The sequence below is a fragment of the Monodelphis domestica genome, chromosome 1, assembly GCF_027887165.1.
Source record: "Monodelphis domestica isolate mMonDom1 chromosome 1, mMonDom1.pri, whole genome shotgun sequence".
Lineage (NCBI taxonomy): Eukaryota > Metazoa > Chordata > Mammalia > Didelphimorphia > Didelphidae > Monodelphis > Monodelphis domestica.
The window spans coordinates 619,331,849-619,347,820 of NC_077227.1; the positions used below are offsets into that span (position 1 = coordinate 619,331,849).

Here is a 15,972-nt window from a genome sequence, read left to right on the forward strand (position 1 = left end):
TTTGTCTCCTCCAAGAATATTTAATGGTAGGATTTTTTTTTTCATTTTTGTCTTTGTACACCCAGAACCTAAGCACACTATCAGGAACATAGTAATTACTAAATGTTTGTTGTTTGACATTATCATGATGATGACTACTAACATTTACTTACCATGTTTTTCAAGTATTTTACATGTTGTTTTACTTCATCCTCAGCCCTGTGATGTAGGAAATACAATTATGTCCATTTTACAAAAGAGAGAGGTTAAATGTCACATCCAGAGCTCATGAGGTGTCTTACCCAGATTTGAACAGTTAAAAAAACAGAAGGTAGAAGTCTACTTCAGGTCTTTCTGACTTTGAATCCAGAGCTCTATTTCCTAAGCTCTACTTGCAAATCAATATATAATTACAGAAATAATATTCCTACATTTAAAGTAGTTGCAGGTATAAGAATGCTCAAATTTGGAATATAAACTTGAGGAGACACATTTGACAGGATCTGGCTATGAGCTAGTTACTGACTAACACACTAGAAGGCATATAAGAACCAAAATGAGAAGCCAATTTCAGTCACATGCAAATTATTAAGGAAATACAAAGAAAGCCTCAACTTAGGGTTAGTTTTTTCCCCTTATAGATTCATCATCATAACAAGCAAAGATGTACCATTAAAATAGACAAATACCTATATTCTGTAAATGAAGTTACAATTGTCTATTAATCACAAAATCCAACCAATGTTTAAATACGTTTTGGTATGACAAAGAAAGTAAGGGTATAATCAAATCATGAAAGTTCAAGTGGAATAACAACTGGTAGCCTCTCTCAACCCACCTCCCCCCTCAACTTCCAGTGCTATCTGAAAAACAGAACCATACCATCAAGCTAAATGCCAAGTGAAAAGTTAAATATTTTAATCATCAAAAATCACATCACTATTGAAAATGGCATGTACAACTGATTGTCATAAGCAGACACATATACTAGTTCGCAAAACCCATACTATACAAATAATTAGGGAGGCATATTTCCCAAAGATGTCTATATAAAAGTTCTACAAAGATACTACAGAGAATTGAATAAATGGGACCTAACTCAATTGTATGTTCAGTGGTTCTATTCAATTGTAATTCAGCATGAATCACAATAAAATTAAGCTATTATTTTAAATTATAAATAATTAACCTACTATCCTTCAAATAGTAAATTTTATGCTTATTTCCTAAGCCTTTACTTGACAATATTTGAGGTTTCAAATATTAAACAAATCTAATAATATTGTAACATCTTTTGCCACAAATCTGATATCAATTTCTATTATATTTTACATGTATAATATTCTAAGGATTCAATGATACATATGTTTATTTAATGGTTTTAGATAGAAATTCTACAATATAACTTTAAAATTGCTTCACAAGATTAGATTTCATTTATTGTATTTACAAAAGAAAGCAAGAATTTGCTTATATATTGTACTATCCTATCCTGCACCCCAAAAATAGGCATAGTTGCTTGTCTTCATAAACTAAAGCTGCTAATATTGATTCTTTGGTATAAGCACTGAAAAACACAAAGTACTTTAAAATATTTTACTTCTCATCTATAATCAATATAGATCACCTAAGAGATAAGTAGATCTATAACATTTGGAATGGACTAGAGACAAGGAAGTTTCATTCTATGGGAACTGGTAATCAATCATCTAGTTGGTTTGGTTTTAGAACTCAGTAACAGGGGTCTCCCTATTCTAGTTACATAGCTATAGGAATAGAAGAAAGTAAAGATGGGGAGAGAGGTCATAAAGTGAACATGCCTATGAGAAACAAATGAAAATGGCTAGGTAGTATGGGGGGGGGGGGAAATGGGGGAAGAAGTTGAAAATAAGGACTTCTAGTCTAAATAATAGCTCAATAAGACTTCCTGTAATTCTGTCCTTTAGATGTTTTACATTTTTATTATTAGAGGCAATGGTGACCACAGTCAAGACCTTCAGAATTTAAATGCTCTTTGAAAGTGAATATGGTATTTTTAATATAGAATACCCATTATCTGAAATAGGAGACATCTGAGACTAAAAACAGAAAGCAGGAGCCATAGTTTCTATTGTGGTCAGGGTATGAGACTATTGCTTCAGAAAGCTTTATCTTTACCATAGTTCCTGCTTTGTCAGATATATTCTTCATCCCCTGTGAAATAGTGATAAAGTAGGCAGTAACAGAAATAAAGCAAAGGTTTTATAGAAAAGATCCTATGCAGTTTTGTTTCTGTGAATTCTGCTTCTACCATATGGTTATCTATGGATAACAGAGTGAGCCAAAGACCAATACACAGCACAACCGAAGTAGGTAATTCCAATTACATGTGGTATATATCAACTACAAGAGTTTTTCTCATTAATGAATTCCATAAGTATGTAAAAAATATACAACCTGTAGAACTCTTAACTTTTTACTTTTATTTAATTTTTTAAAATAATAATAGATAACATTCTTACAGCACTTCCTATGTGCCAGGCACTGTGCTAAGCATTTTACAATTATTATTTCATTTTATACTCACCATAACCCTGTGACATTATTAGCCCCATTTTACAGATGAGGAAACTGAGGCAAACAGGTTAAGTGACTTCCTGAGAGTCACACTGCTAGTAAGTTTCTGAGGCTAGATATGAACTCAAATGTTCCTGTGCTCTATCCACTTCCCCACCTATTTGCTCCCATGTAAAATTCTCCTCCATAAGTCATATTTCCTTCTTTTTAAAAATTAAACAATGCTCTATTTAAAATCCAATTGAATTCAAACTTTGAAGTGCCAATTATGTACAAATATGGTACAGTTTATTCTCTAATTATAGATTATAATAATAATATCTGACATTTTTGCAAGTAAAACTTGCAAAAACACTTTATATTATCTCATTTAATCTTCACAACTCTGTGAAGGTACATTCTATGAAGGTGATACAATGTGTAATTTATACAAAGAAATAAATACAAGACAATTTGAAGGGATGGGGAGAGTAGAAAGCATCTGGCTATTAATGAAGGTTCCACAGAAAAAGGAGCATCTGAACTGGTCTCTCTGCAAGACAAGAATACTGAGCATACAAAAACAGAGAAGACAAATTGGAGGCTTCTAGGTGGCTCAGTGGATAGAGCACTGGGCCTGGAAGTCAAGAAGACCTGAATTCAAATTTGGCCTCAGACACTTATTAGCTGAGTGACCTAGGGCAAGTTGATTAACCCCATTTGCCAACAGAAAGAAACAACAACAACAAAAAAAAATTCTAGCATCTCTCTCCCCCCAAAAAACAAATCCATGGCCAGTATTGATGAGAGTTGGTCTACAGCCTCTGAAAGCCTGACAGGCAAAAATGGCCAAAGACAAATTCAGCCTAAGAAAAATAAAGGGTTTTCCTTGTTTTGGGGTTTCTGTTGTCATTGAAATGTCAACTGTACTCAGTACTATAACCTATTCATTAAATATATTTTTTCAGACAGAATAAGATGGATATAATAATGTATCTCCTCCCCAAGGAAAAAGGCCAAGGCCTAAATAACAGAACTGAGAATAAGATCCTATGTAACATTCTATTTGACAATTTTTATTTAAAAAAGAAAGATAATTCAACTAATCCAAAGAAAAGATTTTAAGTTTTCATTTGTTTTCCTCTTAGCAAAAGCATCCAAGAGTGACATATTATACAGACAATATTATACAATAATTCTAAGTCATATGACCATAGACAACCACATGGTAAAATACAATTCACAGAAACAGAACTACCATAGGCTCTTTCTCTTCTGTAAAGCCTTTGCTTTATTTTTACTACTATATACTTTATCACTAATTCACAGGTACCTTATAAAGGTACCTAAAAAGCTTGCCTCTACACTGAGATAAAAGCTTCGATATCATTATCTAATTCAGTTGTGCAAATTATTTTTCAGGTTCCCAAACCACCTCAACTTCAGTACTAAAAGTAATTGCATATTTCCTAATATAGTGACTGTCACTAAACTTCATGAACAATTCTCTATTTCAGTGTTAACATGTGTAATATAATATTGCTATAAATCTTATGAGGCTCCAGAGTCTTTTGAAATTTTGCATCCAAGGTTCAAAGAGATATCACTTGATCCATGCTAAACTTTTTTTACACTAGAGAAATTTAAAAAGAAAATCCTATTGTTTCTATCAATAAGAAAGGAAGAAAGGAAGAAAGGAAGAAAGGAAGAAAGGAAGAAAGGAAGAAAGGAAGAAAGGAAGAAAGGAAGAAAGAAAGAAAGAAAGAAAGAAAGAAAGAAAGAAAGAAAGAAAGAAAGAAAGAAAGAAAGAAAGAAAGAAAGAAAGAAAGAAAGAAAGAAAGAAAGAAAGAAAGAAAGAAAGAAAGAAAGAAAGAAAGAAAGAAAGAAAGAAAGAAAGAAAGAAAGAAAAGCATTGGGCAAAAAAAATGTCCAGGTCAGCAAAAAATAAAGGGGATAAGACAAACCACTAAGTCAGTACTACTGAAGGCTTAAAGTAGTTCTTGACCAGGAAAAGCTAGAGAATGAAACAAGGCAAATATATATGATCTGTAACTACACTGCCATGGCCAGTCCAATTAGGGCAGTTCCAAGTCATCCCTGAAAGAGAGCATCAATTCTAGGCCTCTTCACGTGAGCTGTTTAGGGTTAAAAATAAGTTTTAAGTTTAAAAACAATCTAGTATCCATGGTATCTACTTTAGACTAGGCATAACTCGAAATATTCTTTCTAGTTCATGATCATTTCAATATGACTTTTTTTCTATAATTCAACAAGTCTCCATATATATTGCTATGACTACAAGTTGTCTATGAGTTTCCAGGGTAAATTAATAAAGATAGTTTCCATACCTGGGGCTCCCTATACTCGTGAAATCATATCATATTTTTTAAAAGTCATTTCACAGATGCTCTTTGTTTTTATGAATAATATTCAGCTTCTTTCTATATCATAATGCTCAGGTAAGACAGTTTGCTATATTTAAAATATTATTTAGACTACTTGTGAACTTCAAAAATCAAATATTTGTAAAATAAGAACAGACCACATAAAGAATCTCCCAGCTGGTATAGTTAGAATAAAGAAAATAAGATTATAAGAAAAAGCAAGAAAAGAACAGCTAGTGCTAGACATTAGCCTATTTGAAAACACTTGAATTTACAACAATTAAAACAATGTGCAAAAGAGTCAAGAACAATTTTACAAAATAGCCTAAAAGTTATAATACTTTTTTGATTAGGAAAGGGTACAGAATAAGATAATATGCAGAAAGCATATTTTATCTCATATTCTCAACATCAAGAATATATTCATTTTCTTAAGAGAAAAACTCATTTTCCATTTTTGCTTTGTTTAAAAAATTCAAGGCTAATACAAATAGTACTCAATTCACATTTTAAAAATATACACATAAAACAGAAATTTGCTGGAATAAGTATTACCTAAGAATTTGTTCTGAGAATAATGTTCTGATAATGTACAAAATAGGAAATCAAGAAAGAAGAAAACTAATGGTAGTGAGGCAAGTATTATAATACCACCCAAGACACAGAACCCTTAGTTTTCATGCATAAAAAAACAATTTAATCAGAGGCAGCTGGGTAGCTCAGTGACTTGAGAGCCAAGCCTAGAGATGGGATGTGTTAGGTTCAAATCTGGCCTCAAACACTTCCCAGCTGTGTGACCCTGGGCAAGTCACTTAACCCCCATTGCCTAGCCTGTACCACTCTTCTGCCTTGGAGCCAATACACATACACAGTATTGGCTCCAAGACAGAAGGTAAAGGTTTAAAAAAAAACAATTTAATCATTTCTTCAATATTTTAACAGGACAAGTAAGTTGACTGACTTTTCCAAATATATGTTTAAGAAAATATTTATGCCTGAGTGAGGAATGTAATTATGCACAAATTATTCTATTTTTATGCAAATGTTAGGATCAAGATCCCACTGACTTTTATTTTTTTAAGTGTTCTAAATGAAACTAAGTTTTTCTCTGTTCTTTTGGTTTCTCCTTAAATTCATTTTCTAAGGAAATCAACTCACTGAATTTCTCCAACTCATTATGGTCCAAGCTCCAAATTAAGATGATGATGTTGTCCTTAAATACAGTGTCCCAAAAGTCTTAGTAGACTTTCAAGAAATTGGCTTAGATATGTAAATATAAAATATTATAATATGAAATATTAAGTTGAGCAAAGCATATTAAAATGAAAACTCATTTTTCTGAAAGAGCATAAACTTTTAAATATTGTAGGGTAACATTTAGATAATATGTTTAACTACTGTGCTTATTAATAGTTTACTACTAATTATTTTACTGTTTACTCACATTGTTTACTAAAGTAATGTTTACTAATAAATAACCAATATATTTAATTCATTTAAATTTAAACATAATATTTAACTACATTTTCAATTATTCTGTCTGAAACATTAATTGGGATGCTAATAAAAGGAAATATAAATTATGAGGATATCTGAATATCATAATAAAATACTGTGGTATCATACAAATGATTAAAACATCTATACCATACTATAATTTGAAGATGATCATTTTAATATTAACAATATATTCAACTTATGAGTTATGCCACTCAAAGCATTTTTCAAAAGTGATATTATTTTGTTATGAAGTACTTTCTGCATTGATATAAATAATTCACTCAAAAATATTTAGTAAAATACCTATCCACTCTGTTCAGAGAATATTGTAGGATGATTGAAGGAATACAAAATAATAAATGAGACAACTCTTTAACTAATAATCCTCAAGGTCAGTTCTCAATTCTTTATTCCCATATTGAGTTATTTTTCAACATACTAGTGGAATAAAAATGTGGATAATACTTGGAAATAAAATCCTAGGACTTCCTCATCTAATTAATATGCAAATAATTTATCAGTAAACAAATACTATATTGATAATATAATCAGGATTCTCAAAGTAAATAGTTCTTGCTTTTAATGTAATACTACACATAAAATAATATATGAAGTAACTGAGTGATTCAAAACAAAAATAATTCTGTGCCTTTGGAGAAAAATCATATGTATAAAGTACATATTTACTTATTAAATTCATATTAAAGCAACTAGAGAAAATACACTAAATGAAACTTACATGCAAAAAATAAACAGCAAAATCCTTGAAACTGGCCATTTCTTCTTCATGTTTGTCAAAGAAAAAAGAGGAAAATATGTATCCTCAACTTTGGGAAAACAGATTTTAAACAGTTTGAGAGAAATTTCCTTAGTTTCCTTCTCCCTAAGTATTCCTCAAAGTCCTTAACTAGCTCAGCACTCCAAAATGCAGGTATTCTCCCAATATTCTATCCTGGGCTCTGTTCTATTCTCCCTCAACAATTTCAGTAACATATCAGTTTCTCTGAGTAAAATAGCTATCATCTCTAGGCACATAACTCAAAGAACCGTATATACAGTTTCAGCCTCTCCCCCAAACTTCAGTCCTAGGTCTTAAATTGCCAACTTGAAATTTTTGAACTAAGTGTGCTGCAGATATCTTAAACTTAGCATGTCTAAACCTGAACTCATTCTCTTTCCCACAAACCCAATTCTCTTGCAAACTTTTCTTTATCTTCAAAGGCACCACCAAACTTCAAGCCTCAAGATTTTGTTCATAATCTCAGCATTATGTTCAGTCCCTCCTTCTACCTACCCAATTGTTATTAAATCTTGACTTTTCATTCTTCACAAGAGCTCTTATATGTGTATCCTTCACTCCAGTCAGTTATCACTTTAATTCAGACCTTCATCATCTCTTGCCTAGATTATTACAATAGCCTCCTAATTGGTTTCCCTGTCTTAAGTCTCTCAACACATTAGTCTATCAAATACACAGTTGCTAACATAATTTTTAAGTGCAGATCTAAGCATGCAACTCCCTAGTTCAACCAAATCCAGTGGCTTCCTATTGCCACACAACTAGACAAACATATCTTTCTAGCCTCATTGTACATCACTCATCTACTCTAAGATTCAGCTTAAGTGGTCTTCTTTCAGTTCCTCATTTATAACACTCTATTTCCCTTTTCCCTGGCCTTGCAATAGCTACTGCCCCATATCTAGAATGTACCTCTCTTCCTGATGCCCCAATCTTCTAGTTCATTCCCTTACAAACTATCTTGTATTTGACTAACAACATTTTTGCTACATATATTTTTATATGTACTTGTTGCCTCTCTAATTAGAATGTAAGCTATTACAAGTAGGGATTATTTCATTCTATACACTTGGATTTTTAGTACCTATCACAGTGCTTGGCACATAGGAGGTAGGTAGGATCCAATATTGTACAAAGCAAATCATTCAAGTGGAATGAGAAACTCACTAAAACAAAACCATATAGACATAATTCAAATAGGAATGAGAAGTGGAAATAAGGAAATCAAGACAGTGACTAAGACAAATGGGACCACAGACAACAAAAAGAGGGTAAAACTACTCAATTTCTATTCTGGTTCTGTCTTCCTTATCAAGGAGAATCATCTGCATACTAGGAAGAATAGGAAGAGGGAAAAAAACAAGGCAGCTGAAAAGCAAGATAAATGAGAAAATAGTGAGAAATAATGAGTGAAAAACTACTAATTGCCCACAATGAGTTTAAATCACCCTACCCAAATAAACTACATCCTCAAATAACTTGTGGATGTAACTGCTAAGTCCACTGTCAATGATACTCTCATTAAATACAACATATGCCAGACTAATTTATTGATCAAGCATGACAGACTATTCAATTGTACTTGAAAGATCATAGAAAACAGAAGAGGCAACCCAAAATTGATAAAAAGGAAATATCCAAACTTTTAAAAAAAGAAAGAAAATAGTGTTTACAACTATAGGCCACTGAGTATTACTTCAATTCCTAAGAAAATTCTAAAATAGAGCAGTAAAAAGATAGTTGACAAACATCCAAAAAAGGAATTAATAATTAGTAACAACTAGGATGTCTTCATAAAGAATAGGTCATACCAGACTACTTTTCATTTCCCTTTTGGACAAGATTAATAAACATGAAGATAAGGGCTATGCTATGAATATATGGTATATCTCAATTTTAACAAAGCTTCTAATAAAGTTTATTATGTTATTCCCATGGAGATGAAAAGATAAGCATTCAATTATTCAACTTTGTGTTTTTGGAACTTGTTGGAATACTAAACTCAATATTGAACTTATTTGTTAGCAAGAAGTTTCCAATGAATTACACCCAGGAATATGTGCCTGGCCCTGTGTTGTTTAACATTTTTATCAATGACTTGGATAAAAGTCTAGATGACATGTTACTCTAATATGCAGATAACAAAAAGATGAGAGGAATATTCTAGTGCAGAAGATAAGAAAGTCAGAATCTAAAGTGTCTAGACAGGCTAGAAAATTGGGATGAATCTAATAAAAATGAAATTCAATAAAGATAAAGGTAAAGTGTTTTATGTGAGTAGAAAAATTTCAACTGTACAAGTTTAAGATGGGCAAGCTTAATTAATTATAAGACATTTATCCTAAAAGACTTGGGGAGTTTGGTGGTCTTTAAGTTCAATTCATATTGAACTGAATTAATGTTATATGACAACTGCATTAAGAGAGGCAAAGCTTCCAGGAATAGGGAGGTAATGGTCCTACTTACTGTACTCTGCTCTCATCAGATCTCTTCTATAATATAGTATTCAGTTCTAGATGCCATAAGTCCAGAGAAGGGCAAAGATGGTGAAAGAATTTGAGTTTACATCATATGAAACTAGGCATGTGTAACTTAGAAAAAAGAAATCTATGGGGTGATGGGATTTCTCTCTTCAAGTAATGGATCGGATATCACATAAAAGAGAGATTAAACTTGTTTTGATTAGTCCAAGAAAATAGAACCAAGAACAATGGGTAGAAATTGCAAGAGCAACAATCAGGAAAAAAACTTTCCTAACAATTAGAACTGACCAAAGGTGGAATGGGATGCCTCCAGAGATAGTTTGTTACCCTTCCTTTGAGGTCTAGGAACAGAAGCTGGGCAAACACTTCTGTGGTATATTATAGTCAAAATTCTTTTTTGGGTTAGATGGCCTCTTAGGTCCCTTTCAATTAAAAATTCTAGGATCCTGCTGTCCTATGTCTTTTTTTGACAGGCTAGACTCTCGTATCAGAGAAATATCATGGATATGATAATAGGTAACTTGCTAATATAACTCCCATTTGACACAGCAAGAGGAATGATAACTATGATAATGATAACTTACTTTTGGTAAAGGAACGATAATGTACTTATGGTAACTCCCATTTTGTAAGCATGTTAAGGTTTACAAAGTGCTTGTACCACAATAATTTTATGAAGTAGGTACTGCAAGTATTATCCTAATTCTACATATGATCCTCAGTTTTGAGCTTCAGAGTAGATAAGTGGTTTACCTATAGTTTACACAGCAACCAAGTAGAGCAGCTTTTTAGAGGAAAAACCTTATAGGGTAGTTTAAAGTTTATGAATTTCAGCAAAGAATTTGAAAAAATCTTTCATGATAACATTGAAGATATGTGTCTTAATAACAGTAGAGTTTATATGAACTGGTTTCAGAACTGGATTCAAAGTATGAAACCATAATAGACTGATGTCAATTTGAAAGGATATTTCTAATGGAGTAATATAGGGTTCTATCCTTAGTCTTATTCTGTTCACCATTTTATCGGTGACTTTGGTTGATTTTTTTCTTTTATAAAGGACAAGTAAGCTAAGACAGGTAGTTAATACATTCAATGATAGAACCAGAAAACAAAATGATTTATAGGTGGGAAAATGATGAAAATCTAATTACATGAAACTCAATAGTGGCAAATGTAAAGCACTATGCTTAAGGTAAAAAAAAAATACATAAGTATAGGATGGGGATGATATGGCTAGATGGTAATTGAAACAAAACAACTATCACGTGTGGGTTTTAATGAACTATGAGATCAATATAACTTATTCAACATGGCAACCTAAAAAACCTAATGTGATTTAAGGCTTCATTAATACAAGGATCCAAAAGCAGTGACTGGGACACTCCAAGTACTCTGTCCTTATCAGATAATATTTCAACTAGTAGTATGGCCCACAATATATTACTTTATTTTTCCCTTACCGTGTTGTCATGTATTAATAACAAGAGAAGCTCATATTTACATAGCCTTTAAAGGATTGAAAAGACCTTTACATACCTTATCTCATTTGTTCATCACAACATGCTTTGAGAGAGGTACTATTATTATCCCCATTTTACAAATGAAAAAAATTAATCTCAGAGATGTTAAATGAGCTACCCAGGGTCACACAAGTACTAAGTGTCTGAAGTAGAAATTGAACCCTGGACTTCCTGACTCCCAAACCAGAGTTCTACTAAATTAACCATGGTACTGTCATGTACTACTGCCCCAGTAGAAATAAGTTTCATGTTGATAGGAATCATTTTTTTTATTTTGTCTTCATATCTCCAAGAGGGAACACAGTGACTCCGATATAGAAGGTGTTTAATAAATGCTGGCTGAATTAAATCATGACAGTTTTTTTTTTCTAATGCTATACTTCCCTAGAAGCAAGTAGTTATTAAGAAACTCAATTCTAGATATGGTCCCTGATTTTCACTATAAGTAGTAGGAATAAAACAAGTGTCCTCTACATTACTTTCTTCCATTCAAAGACAGTAAACCATATATGCAGCAATGGGGTGACATTCTAATAGAACTCTAGTATGAAAAAAGTTGAGGTTGAATACCAATTTCATCTAACCTTTAAAACATTTATCAAATCTTTTTTCCCTTTGAAAATTCTGAAAGTTACACTATATATATATATACATATATATATATATATATAAATTTGTACTAGATATATGCACTTGCAAAACTGTTATTTTTTATTATGTCAAATATACAACAATTTGGCATATATTAACCCAAAATATTTACAAATGTATGGAGGGATGATAAACAAAAAGATATAATGGATTTTTAAAATACCCACTTTCTACTCTAATCTAACCATCAACTTTTCAACCTATCAGATTAACATATTTATTAAAATTTAAATAAAATCTAGTTGATGCATACTTTTAAACCTTTTAACCTAATCCAAGAAGAAAAATTGAATTCCATTAAATTATGCAGAGAAAATTAAAAATAATTATATATATCACATGTATAATTTTACATGGTGTCACTGTGCTAAAATGTCTGTACTCTGGACAAAAATAAAGTCTTCCATTGAAAATTTAACTATGTTCAATTATGGCAAAATAATATATTTCTTATTAATCCAGTTTTATTCCAGCTCCAGCTCCAATATGGAATTATATTTATAAGTTTGCTCCCTCCTTACAAACTAACATTTTAAATAACATTCTTTTAACTGGACTTAAAACTTACTTTGAAAGACATCAGAAATATTTTTATTCAACACATGTAAAATATATAATCATTCTTAAAGGATATATAGTTTCATTGGTATGGGTACTCCCTCTACTGACACAGATCTCAACTTTTCTGAGCTTTAGAAAACAGTCTCTAAGAGTGGCTGTGACCAAAAAATTCATCACCCTCCCTCCAATTTACTGAGAGGTGTTTCTGTCTCTGTCTCTGTCTCTGTCTGTCTTTCTTTAATGTCTTTGTCCTCATTTCCTAAGTTTAAGTTTTTTTAAAGCAACTTTAAAAATGATAAAAATGTTCAATTCTTGTCTTTTCTATTTTTTTCAGTGTACCAAGTATTGATTAAATATCATTAATGGAAAGCATGTATGCATGATACATAATGTATAGAATGTAAAAAAATCCTTATGTGTTAAATTGTGGTAGGAAAAGGCTGATGCCAGCCATTTGTCGGAAAGTTCAGAAGATTCATTTTGCAGGATTTTATTAAAGAAATTTTAAAAATGATTTTTTTACTTGAATTTCCTTTTTAAGAAACTAGATATGGATATATGGACGGCTACATATACCAAAAATACAACATTTTGTCTAGGAATTAGACAAAAATACACACTTCAAGTAATAATTGTAATGACAATATTATTTGGTAATCTTTAAAGTTTTACATTTCATAAAACACTATATAACCACTTTGTAAAGAGGACATACATACATTTCTTTCTTTCTTTTAAAGAAAAAGAAACTAAGAATCAAGGAAGTTAAAAGTTTTAGCCAAGGTCTTTCAATATATACTTTTTAAAGTAGAAATTCAATACTGTCTTTCTGGATCCAAGTTTAGAGTTCTTTCAGCTGTACTACAAAGTAGCCTACATAGTAACATTATTCACATACATTAATTCAATTTTAATTAGGAAAAAAATATACAGGTAGAATCTGAATGGTGACCCAATAATAATTTCAAAGAGCAGAAAGTGGCACCTCCTTTTTATACTATTTGTTTAATATCTGTTACCAATTTCTGCTGAAATTATACATAAAGTTATACTCTTCCCTGCTGAAGTCTTAGATAAAAAGTTACAATCTAACTGCAGGACATTTTAAAACTTACCGTCATTCTGACTTTTGGTCTTCATTTCTTCCTTCCATGATGGAATGTCTTTCAAAGGAACATAATCCCTCACGTATTCTTTTCGTCTCTCTTCCAAGGTCATCTTCAGTAAACGTTCTTTTAAAAGAATGCAAATCATCATTTTTATTTTTTAAACTTTAAAACTTAATATTATTTTTCATTTAACTTTAAAATGTTAGTGGCCTTATGAAAAAATGGAAGTGCTCTTAAATAATTTGACAAAACAAGTTCAGAATTTTAAATATTAAATACTTGGTAAGTCATAGCATTTTGTAATGGAAACTTTAGAAATTATTAGAGTAATGTCATTTTGCAGAAAAACTGAGGGGCAAAGAGATGAAATGATTTGCCTGTTTTCATTCCACTACTGATAGACTCTGTCACCATATTCCCAATTAAGAGTTCTTTTGAGTTCTTTGCACTATACTATTCTGCCTCTCAATGTTTTTACCCATTAAGTATAATAGCAAAATAAATTTTGTTTCAGGAAAATAACATTCATAACATCTCTGTTTAGTTGAGGAAGATTACTTTATGCTATTCTTTTAAAAATAATATAAAAAACATTTACTATAATTAATTACTACCGAGATTTGGGAAGTTGATCTAAATCTATGATTTCATGGGCTTGGGAAACTCCAGTTGAGGAAATTCCATTTACCAATGCAGATCATCAATTCCTCTGCAATATAAGAGTCTTGGTGATTTATCTAGGACACTGTCCATGGTCACACAGAATATGAGACAAAATTCATACTGACCTATCTACTATATAGCACACTGCTTCTCAGTATTTTAGGTTCAGAGATATTATAACTGCTTTTGTAAAAGTTAGTAATAACTTATAAGAATGTCCTGTGACATTTTTCATTCTGTAGTCACTTAAAATTTTAAGTGAGAAAACAAAAACAACAATAAGGGAAACAAAAAATCAAACAACAAAATATCGAAAGCAGAACCTACTATATAGAAGATAATTCACATTGAAAACTTGAAATTATAAAATATACCAAGGTCAAATATAAGCCACTTCCAGCATAATAGGTCTTTTAAGGTTGGGGTTCAAAAATGCAGAGCCATTGACCTGAGAACTTTAGCTGGCTATTTCTTTAAACCAGGAAAAAAAATGTTAAAAAACATATTGATTACCAAAGAATACAAGGACCTTCTTCAGTACTGTGAAATTTATTCTTAAAAATCAAAGCCATTCACTTTTCAACAAATATTGTTCATATTAAACACCAAAAAATATACCATGTTATCTAAAATAATAATGCAAGTAAGAAAACCTCTATTTATGACATTGAGTTCAAGTAAGTTATACTGGGTCTCAAAAGTTCAGTGAGGAAGGTCAGCATTACTTCACAATTCAACAACTTTAAACAAAAAAAAGTCACAATTTCTAAAGACTACTAAAAGTTCATGAAAGTAATATGATAGTAATACTGAGATAACTCATAAACAAAATGACACTTAAGTTTACATTAAAAACTGCAGGTTACAAAATGTCTCTTCTGAAATAAAAGTTACAAATAAATAGCTAATTTAGCTTTGGCCCATAGACATTTTATTATTATACTCTATCATGAATGTACATTTGTTTCTACGTGATCTTATGATCTGATACTTTTTCTCTTTACTCTAACAGAAGCAAATAATGAAAGTTATGGGAAAAGTAACTTTAAAACATTGTCATTTATAGCTTTGTGGCTATTAAAAGACAACCATGTATGATGTAGAATCATTTAAAGTAGGAAAGTATTCCTTTGTTATGAGGGACATATTAAGTAATCATTACATTTTAATCAAAATATATAAAAAGAGGTTTTTCTATTTCCCCCCTAAAATTGCAATTGTTAATTATACTATCTCAGGATCATGGATAAAGATATATGTATGGGGTTTTAACAATAAGTAAAACAAGGGTTAAATCATGTCTTTTCAAAAAGGCTATATATTCTGTAGTTAAAATAACTTGTAACCACAAAAAGAAAATTTGCTACCAACTACAGTTATCTTAGTTGTCTACTATTTACTAAATTCCTTTCCAATTAGGACTTGGCTGAGTCCTAATGTCATTATCATTGATAAAATTTACTGGAATGCTAGATTAATATTCTAGTTGCCTATTTAAAAAATTCTACAATAAAATGGCACATAAGTTAAATCTCTTTAAAGATCATTTTTCTAAGGTTGTGGTTCTATGTAGTAAATTGGTTACAGTAAAATACATCAATCTTCCATATACCAAATTTTGACAGGATTTGTTTTGACCTATGATTGTCATAATGGCCTTTACCAAAATTCTAAAAGGGAGGGAGGATGAATGCCTCCCAGTGGTGCTGTCTGAGAAAGGTTCTATGGAGTTCCTCTTTTTCACTTTAAACCTCTTTCCATCTCCTTTGTTTGCCCTTTTTGCAA

General features: G+C 31.2%; 1 protein-coding gene across 1 annotated transcript in view; it reads right to left on the reverse strand.

The window, feature by feature from the left end:
• The window catches only part of MACROD2 (mono-ADP ribosylhydrolase 2), a 2,426,984-nt gene that overhangs the window by 2,409,341 nt on the left and 1,671 nt on the right, over positions 1–15,972 (reverse strand). Inside the window, exon 2 of the mRNA XM_007476657.3 lies at positions 13,531–13,647. Coding sequence (XP_007476719.1) covers positions 13,531–13,647 — 117 coding nt within the window. The remainder of the gene's footprint in view (positions 1–13,530; positions 13,648–15,972) is intronic.